At 44.6% G+C, this 9,600-nt stretch overlaps 1 protein-coding gene across 1 annotated transcript in view; it reads left to right on the plus strand.

Annotated features, from left to right (window-relative positions):
• Positions 1-9,600, plus strand: part of LCT (lactase) — a 98,477-nt gene that overhangs the window by 80,278 nt on the left and 8,599 nt on the right. Inside the window, 2 exon segments of the mRNA XM_007952500.1 lie at positions 1,820-1,929; positions 3,621-3,755. Of these exon segments, the coding sequence (XP_007950691.1) occupies positions 1,820-1,929; positions 3,621-3,755 (245 nt within the window).

Below are 9,600 nucleotides of genomic sequence, written 5' to 3' on the forward strand. Positions count from 1 at the left end.
TGATCCATCTGGAGTTTGTTTTTGTGTGTGGTGTGAGGTACAGATCTTGTTTCATTTTTCTGCAAATGGATCTCCAGTTTTGCCAGCACCATTTTGAGGTCTCCCTCTTTTTCACTGACCCTCTACTTTATGAAGCATGATGTCCTTCTTCAGGACTATACCCTCCTCATAACATGTCCAAAGTAAGTGACACGAAGCCTCTCCATTCTTGCTTCTAACATTTAGAATTTGAGAAACTCATTAGTGCCCCTAATTTGCCAATTCCATGAATTTAGCATAAGCTTATGCATATTTTGGTCTAGGAATTTTGCCCCATGCTACTCTTTACTAGTTATCAGAAACCAAGATGGCCCACCCTTATATCAATGAGTCCCTGACAAGAGGAGAAAAAAGAGAATAGCCTTCATTCATGACACAGCTTTCCCTTGGCTCCTGCTAGTGTCTCTGAAAGGGTTAGAAGGCACCTTTTCCCACATTTCAGCATCAGGAAAGAATGGCGAAGATCTCTCTTTCTCCAGATGGTTCACTTTGGGCTCTGTGTTAGAGCCCGGCTGACTGTGGCACTCTGACTTTCTCGGGAGACACCAGAGCCTTGATTTGCCAGCCTCTTCAAAAAGGAATTTGACAAAGGTGGTCAAATTAGTATATGCAAGCAAGAGCTAAATTTTCCGTTTGCTAGCCAGCTAGAGAAAAGGAAGCTTGAGGCAAAATAAATGCATCCTTCATTTGAGGCTCACTGAACTCATGAAGCAGAACAATAATTTGTTTTACTGAAATCAAAACCCCAAACCTCAGGAAATGTTAGGCTACAGATTAGGTTGAGCCACTTACTGTTGAACTGTGATACTACGGCCCAGGTCTATGATAGACACATCCCTATTACAGTCTGCTTCCTCAAAAATATCTGATTTATTATGTTAGAGTGCATTTAAGCTTCTTTTATAGGGAATGTGTAGTCTAAACCTCATATCTGACTTTGAAATGGAAGGGACCTCCCACCCCACATTTTAGTCATTAGATAGCAGGTGAGGGGAGCATTTGGAGAGACCGAAGAAGCTCCTTGAATCCACAGCATCATAACTTGTGGGCGTCATGTATTCCGCCTGTGGGTAAGAATGACCTAACCAATTGCTGTCCAGTCTGTTCTGACCCATGGTGACCCATGCGTGTCAGAGTAGAACTGGGCTTCATAGGGTTTTCCATGGCTGATGTTTTACAAGTAGCTTACCAGGCCTTTCTTCTGAGGTGCCTCTCAAACCTCCGACAACCTTCTGGTTGACTATTTGTATCATCCAGGGACTCAGAGGATTTAGACCTCATGAAAGAAAACTGGTTGAAAAGTTTATTAATCCAAAGCCCACAAAGGATTATCCTTTGCCTGGGCAGTCAAGAAACCTTGCAAATCACTCCTTCCCAGAAAGTTCTAGTTGACCAAAGGCATTTTGAAAGGAAAAAGCAAGTCATTAATTCAGAAAGTCTTTTCTGGCAGCTGTTCTGTAGTGAGCGGGAACCAGGGGCCTATAGGCTATGTCTCTCCTCTTCTGTGAGTAGCGTAGCTATGGGACACTTATTAGGGCAGCAGGGCAGCATTTACTGAGCACCAGAGCCAGTGCTCAATTCACTTTGTCCCCCTCGAGATGAACGTACTGAGAACATGGCTCTGCCCCGGTAAGACTGCAGTTCAGGAAACACAAACAGTTGAAGAGACCTGCAGGTCTTTAGACTGCAACATACAAACAGGCATGGAGGAAACAAGTTTAAGATTGAGACCTGGGGAGAAAGTGGGGCTTCTCCTGACTGTCCCCCAACCTTACTGCAGTTTATGGGAGGCTGGTTTGCACATCCTATCTTCAAGAATGGAGATTACAACGAGGTGATGAAGACACGGATCCGAGATAGGAGCTTGGCCTCAGGTCTCAACAAGTCCCGGTAAGTTCCTGTACCCACCCTCAGCCAGGAAAGCAGCAGGACAAAGTCTGTAGTGCCAAACTAAGACTTCTGGGTAGACAGTGGAGATGAAGGGAGAGCATGGCATTGGAGTTAGAGAGCCACGTCTTGGGCAAGTCACTTTACATATAAGCCTCCTTCCTTGTGTAAAGCTCTTAGCCCAGGGCCTGGCACTGCTAAGTGCTTGACAAAAGCCGGTGCTATTAGGTTGTTATTTTTCAGAACAGCCAGTAAATATTTCCCGAGGGCACCCACCTCTTAGCCTCCCATAAACTGTAGGTAAGGTTGGGGGACAGTCATGAGAAGCCCCCCTTTCTCCCCAGGCCTCAATCTTAAACTCGTTTCCTCCTTGCCTGTTTGTATGTTGCAGCCGAAGGGCCTGCAGGTCTCTTCACCTGTTTGTGTTTCCTGAACTGCAGTCTTACCGGGGCAGAGCCATGTTCTCAGTACATTCATCTCGAGGGGGACAAAGTGAATTGAGCACTGGCTCTGGTGCTCAGTAAATGCTGCCCTGCTGCCCTAATAAGTGTCCCATAGCTACGCTACTCACAGAAGAGGAGAGACAGCCTACAGGCCCCAGGTTCCTGCTGCTTCACTCTGAGGACAAATTCCCTAGCTCCTCCTAGTCCTCTTTCACCCCCTTATGGGTGTGGGTAGCAATAGGAGGAGCTCTGGTAGTGTAGTGCCTAAGGCATTTGACTGCTAACCAGAAGGCTATTGGTTCAAACCCACCAGCCACTCCCCGGAAGGAAGGTTGGCCAATCTACTTCTGTAGTGATACTACCGCCTCGGAAACCCAAGGAGGGGTCACTATGAGTCTGGTCGGACTCAAAGGTATATAACAGGTGTGTGATTTTAGTTATTTGGCCAGCAGGTGGCAATGGTTTGCCCAGTGCAGCTCTACTCCCTGGCCCTGGCCCTTTTCCCGTTAGGAAAGTAACAGCAACATCAACAAAAAATGCTAGCGTTTATTCACCTTTTGTTGATAGTTCTATCCCTATTTAAAAGATGAGTATACTGAGACACAAAAAATTAGGGCCAGGTTACTCAGTTATTAAGCGATGGAGATTTGAAACCAGGCAGTCTGACTCCAGAGCCCGCACTCTGGACTTGGGTCATCCAGCTGAGATTAGAGGTGTAGAAGTGGACAAGTGATAGCCCCACAGTGACGTGCCCACAGCAATAAAATAACTCAAAAGAACTAAGTAGGGGAGTAAAAGGAATTCTCAACTCGGAAAAAAAAAAAAAAACCTCACTGCCACCAAGTCAACTCTGACTCATAGCGACCCACATTTGTTTTTCAAGGCTACAAATCTTTACAGAAGCAGACTGCCTCATCTTTCTTCCCCAGAGCAGCTGGTGAATTAGAATCACTGACCTTTTGGTTAGCAACCAAATGCCTTAACCACTGCAACACCAGACCTCCTTACTATACAACCAGAGCTCCTTAAAAGGAATTCAGAAGATAAGAATTCCTAACATAGCCTTAGAGTCTTTCCCCAAAACTTTTCTGTAGCCCAGAGTGAGGATTTAAAACCGTTCCCACCTTTATAATAGACATCCTGGCCCCCTAGTCATGGCCAAACATGTGTAGTTCGAGCCCTCCTCACCCACCCCATTCCATTCCATTCTTTTCCTGAAGCCCCACACCCTTAATGGCTCCTTTCGCCCAGGCTCCCTGAGTTTACCGAGAGTGAAAAGAGGAGGATCAACGGCACCTATGACTTTTTTGGGTTCAATCACTACACCAGTGTCCTGGCCTACAACCTCGACTACAATTCTTGGATCTCCTCCTTTGATGCAGACAGGTAAGCCTGTCACCAGAGCACCTGTGCAAAAGATAGACTCTGTTCCTGTGGCCTTGCTGTCACACAGAACTGGTGTACATTACAGGGTGTGCAAGATGACTGTCAGCTCCTGAAAGCCAAATAAAATTTCTATTGATTTGAGAATAATACAAGATCAAGATTTCCAAGATATTGATCCTGAAGACAGACATTACTTGGTTGGTAAAATATTTTTAAGTAATAGAAAAATATTTTTCTCCCCTGGTGTTTTTATAGTTGCCAAGTTTATTTCACTTACTAGATCAAAATAACAATAAGGGGTCGGAAGGGAGGTTGGGCAATCCTACTTCCGTAGTGATACTGCCTCGGAAACCCAAGGAGGGGTCGCTATGAGTCGGGGCCGACTCGACGGCAAATAACAACAACAACAACATTGGGGGAAAGGTCCAACTATTATTTCTGTATTACACAAATAATATATGTTCATGGTAGGAACATTAGAAAATAACAAGAATTTTTGTGAGTCTGAGGGGTGCCTACCCATTATCTATCTATCTATAGTTCTTTGTTTTTGTTTTGTTTTTAACCCAAACTGAGTTCATATGAATACATACTGTTTTGTTCCTTTTCTAACAAGTATCTTTCCACATCAATAGTTCTGAATCTGTCCAGGCTCCTTCTTTGAAAATAAATTCCTACAGCTCAGAGTCACAGCTGCAGGCAGTAAATCATGCCACCAAGGAGTTCAAGGCCTGCAAGTGAAAGGACCAGACGCTAAAGCAGGCCAAAGAAGCCACTCGGGCTGAAATTGAACAGTACAGACTGCAGGGGAAAAACAAGTTCAAGGCCAAGGATGTTGCAACTCTGGGATCCCATGGCAGCTGCAGCACCGAAATGGAGGAGACCCAGGAGAAGATGGCTATCCTCCAGACCTACTTCTGACAGAACTAGAATGAAGTCCTAGATGACCTTTTTACCTCTGTCTATAACATCTGACCAGAAATCCATGAAAACTGCTGTACAAATGGATAGGGAAGGAGATGGCCCAAGATGGTGGCTTAGTTTCACATACCATGCCATACCTCTACAGCAAAGAACCGAGAAATCAAATTAAACAGATACAGATGACAATCTGAGAATCCAGAACAGCAAAAGAAGGATAAAGAATTAGGTCAAGCACTGAAGGGCAGGAGAAACTGAAGGAAAATAGGACTGCAGGTGCAGTGTGGCCATCTTGAGACAAAGTGAGCAGCATTCCTTGGTGAGAAGTCCAGGAGGGTTTATTTTGGAATGGATATGGTGGGTCACACCCATAATGGAGCCCTCTGTGGTTAGGCTCCTATGTCTTCTCTTACCAGATTGACACTAGGTGTGGGAGCAGGTTATTTCTCTGATATGAAGGCAACTTCATGAAATCTTCAATAAGAGACAGAAGTGCTGTGTAGAAAAATCCAAAGCAAAGCAGGGTGAGCAGAACATGGACTGCATCTAATGAGATGAAGTGCAGGAAGGTGATCAAGGGCCCTAGGGATCCAGGTGACCACAGAGCAGGGAGGGAGCCAGAAAATAGGGACAGAACTACTTGATAATAGTGGTCCCTGATCATTGGGCAGACAGTACTGGCAGAATGGAAGATCCTTGGATTAGCAGTGAGCAACCCCTCACCCAACAAGACTTTGGACAGCCCCCTGCCACTCGCATTCATTGGGGCAGGGTCCTGATTGCTGTCTGCACTCTGTGGGGAGTGCCCTGGCACCCACACCAGAAACTGGAGAAACACACTCCCCCATCACCACGTTCTCCAGAAGAAGCAGTGAGTCTACCCTCAGCCCCATGCCAGCCTGGCACTCCTCAGCATGTACTCCCACACCATAAGACCTATTACCAAGGGCTCATGCCCACCCCTGCCCATCCCTGCAGCACATTCTTCTGCAGTGTTGGACCTGTGACCAGGGGCTCATGTCCACCACTGCTCATCCCCATGATGTGCTCTAGCACTGTGGGACCTTGCAACTGGAAGCTCATGCCCGCTTCAGCCATCTCCACAGTGATCCATGGTGTACCCTCCTGCTGCCAGAGTATTGGCCAGAGGCATAAGATCCTCCTCCCCTCTACCATCTTGCCTGCCCATCAACCAGCAGTGCAAGTTCCCTTGCCAACCATCTGGTGACAAGTGACCCATATATCCTCACCCTGACCACCTAGCAACTGATGGTGTGCACACACAGAGCCCAGCCCAATGACTAGCAAGAATATTCCCTGTACTCACGTCCTGTGACCAGCTAGACAGACATCCTCTCACCAGTAATGCCAATCACATTCTGACATGTGCCACCTGCACCTCTGCCAAATGATAAACAGGATATCCTAGTGCCCTCATCCAGCATCACCAGGCTGAAACATCATCCCACACTCAAACAATTCCTGCAGGTGATCTGCACTTGCACTGAAACCCTTTGATACCCCACCACCTACTGAGAAGCCAATTCATGCATGCTCAGCAGGCCTTCCCTTTCAGCATATACACAGATGTCCTGCCTTGATCTCCAGAGATCGCACTGACAGGAAGCATCAACCTGGAAGGGCTGTGGAGGGACCCTGACCATCCAACACTTGTTACCCAGTATCAGAGAAATAACCTGCTCCCACACCTACTCTCAACCTGGTAAGAGAAGACATAGGAGCCTAACCACAGAGGACTCCATTTTGGGTGTGACCCACAAAACCAAACTCACTGTCGTCGAGTCAGATGCAACTCACAGTGACCCCTCATTGGATTTCCGAGGTGGTATATCTATGGAAGTAGATTGCCCAATCTTCCCTCCAAGGAGTGGCTGGTGCGTTTGAACTGCCAGCCTTCTGGTTAGCAGTCAAATGCCTTAGACACTGTACCACCAGAGCTCGCACCATATTCATTGTTGTTGTTGTTGTGTGCCATTGAGTGGGACCCAACTCATAGCAACCCCTCCTTGGGTTGCCAAGGCAGTATCACTATGGAAGTAGATTGCCCAACCTTCCTTCCGAGGAGTGGCTGGTGGGTTTGAACCGCCAACCTTCTGGTTAGCAGTCACATGCCTTAGGCACTATGCTACCAGAGTTCCTACCATATTCATTAGTGACAGGAAATCATGCCCAGCCAACAGACACTACCTGCCAAAGGGGCAAGGAGGGTGCATCTCCTGACCTCCTTTAACCCCACAAGAGGAAGACAGAATCACCATCAATAGCCCAAGGCCTATTCCTGCACGGCCAGACATGCTGCCTCCCTCCAGCCCTTTCATCAACCCTGACACCAACTGTTACTTCCGCAGCACCCACCACCTTTCTGCTGGGTTCGATAATTCGCTGCAGTGGCCACACAGAACTCACAGATTATGGGGTTTAACAGGGAAGCACCAGGCTACAATTCAAGCTCAGGAACAATACTTAGTCTCTCTCAGCCTGCCGTCTCTCAGCCAACAATCTCTCACAGTCTCTCTCCCATCAATGCATGTCTCTTGTTTTCTCTCTCAGCAATGTGTGTCTCTTGCATTTCTTTCCCAGCAGCATGGTCTCTCAGGAGCACGTGTCTCTCAGGAGCATTTGTCTCTCAGGAGTGCATCCTTCTCAGCCAGCAGTCAGAGAGACTTTTGCCTCTAGGAGGCCTCCTTTTGAGCCTGGCAGAGTGGCCAAACTAGCCAATCATAACATCAGAATTCTAAGCACCTGAGAGACAGCGAACTTCCCAGAACATTGCTTTGTGCCACAGCTCAACAGAAATACCCCAGGTGGATAACTTTAGCAATCAGCAGCTCCTCAGTTGCTCATAGCAAATTCCACCTCAGAGTTTAAAAAGACTTATGGGTAGAAAAGTCACACTAAGTAATTTACTACATCACGCTTCCAAAGTCACACATAGACCAGAACTACAAAACAACAACAAACTTTCAAAGACAAAGAGCAGCTCATGAAATCTCATCTACAAAGGGGCATCAATAAGACTAAATGCTGATTTCTCAGTGGACACCCTGCAGGCAAGAAGGCAGTGGAAGGACACATATAGAAAACTTGAAAGAAAATAATTGCCAAGAATAAGATTCATATATGCAACAATATCATCTTTGCCTTAGGCAAAAATAGAACATTCCCAGATAAACAGAAATTAAGGGAACTTGTAAAAACCAGAACAACCTTACAGAAATATTAAAGGGAATGCTTCAGACAGGGAACCAATGACATCAGATAACTTGAGATTACCAAACCAGATAAAGAATTCTCAAAAGTTATTGTAATTGCTACCAATGAGTTGTGCAACCATAAAAAGCTGAATTGGCAAAAGTTATGTGAGATATTAGAACAAACAAACAAACAGTTGCTGCTGAGGCTGCTTATGTACAACCAAACACCTCACGGGATTTAGTCCCTTGGTTCAGAAATTTAGGGTCATAGTTTCATGGGTCATCCTAGTTAATTGATCTAATAATGTGTTTAGTGCTTCTGTTCTCTTACCTCATTGTGTAGTGCTTGCAAGCAGTCAACCAAGGCACAACAATTGGTCTTTATTCAGTTGGAACAACACAGGAAAAAGGAGAGTCATGAATATGAGGAGGATATGGAATGTGTGTCTGATTGCCTTCTTTGCTATGAGACCAAAGGAACTGGATGGTGACTGGCTATCATTACTAAATATGTTGATCAAAGATTTCATAGCTGAATCCTGATCAAAAGGAGGAAAATGCAGAATAGAATTTCAAATACATGGAGCCATGGAGAGTGGATGAACCCCTAAAACTATTTCCCTGAGATAATCTCTAAACCTTAAACAAAAAATATTCCCTGAAGTCTTCTTAAAACCGAACAGTAGTTTGGCTTCTCTAGTAATAAATGTCTGCCTTGAGCATTGTGCTCTTTTATGAACCATCTCTCTGGGACCATACTGACAACTGCAACTCAAAAGATTAGACAGGAATCTCAGAGGGCAGTGAGTTTATGTTAATGAGTGAGTAACAACTCATAAAAGGAAGGTGAGAACAGTTGCACAACCTGAAAAATGTAATCGATGTCACTAAATTGTACATGTAGAAATGGTTGAATTGGTGTATGTTATGCTGTGTATATTCTCAACACAACAAAATAAATAAAATTTAAAGAAAACACAAAAAGAATTTGCAAAATAAAACTGAAAACAGGGAGCCAGAGATATCAATCGGTAAATGACAACAACTTCAAAACAAAATGGGAGAATAAAAGTATAGTTATAAAACTTCCATATGGGGAGGAAGTCAGGTGATATCTAGATATAACAGACTATTTTACACTTAGAAAGATAAAGGCAAATTTCAGAGTAACCACAAAGAAAATTAATAAATCTACTCAACAAAACAAAGAAGAAAATAAAAAGACAACACAAAATCAACAATGAAGGATGCAAAAAAAAGAAAATCCATCAACAAAAAGAACTCAGCACAGAAAATTAAGTTGAACAAAGAAATCATTAATACCACCAAAAAATCTTAGAAATCAACAGCAGTAAATTCCTGTCTATCAATAACCACACCGAATGTAATTGCTTTCTATGCACTGGTCAAGAGACAGAGAGTGGCAGGGTGGATAAAAAAACATGACCAATCAATATGTTGCCTACAAGAGACACACCTTACATACAAAGACAGAAATATGTTAAAAATCAAACAATTTAAAAAATATATATCTAGCAAACAGTAACCAAAAGAGAGCAGAAGTGGCAATAATAACCTCGGCTAAAACAGATAAAACAGACTTTAAGTCAAAATCTAGGGTGGTAGGAGAGGTTTCCAACAGGGAGACAAACTTGTCTGTCGGTTTGTCCTACCGTGGTGATGTGTTGATGTGAGTTTTGAGGCTGAGC

The sequence above is a fragment of the Orycteropus afer genome, unplaced genomic scaffold (assembly GCF_000298275.1).
Source record: "Orycteropus afer afer isolate SDZICR_OR568_19922 unplaced genomic scaffold, OryAfe1.0 scaffold00342, whole genome shotgun sequence".
Taxonomy (NCBI): Eukaryota; Metazoa; Chordata; class Mammalia; order Tubulidentata; family Orycteropodidae; genus Orycteropus; species Orycteropus afer.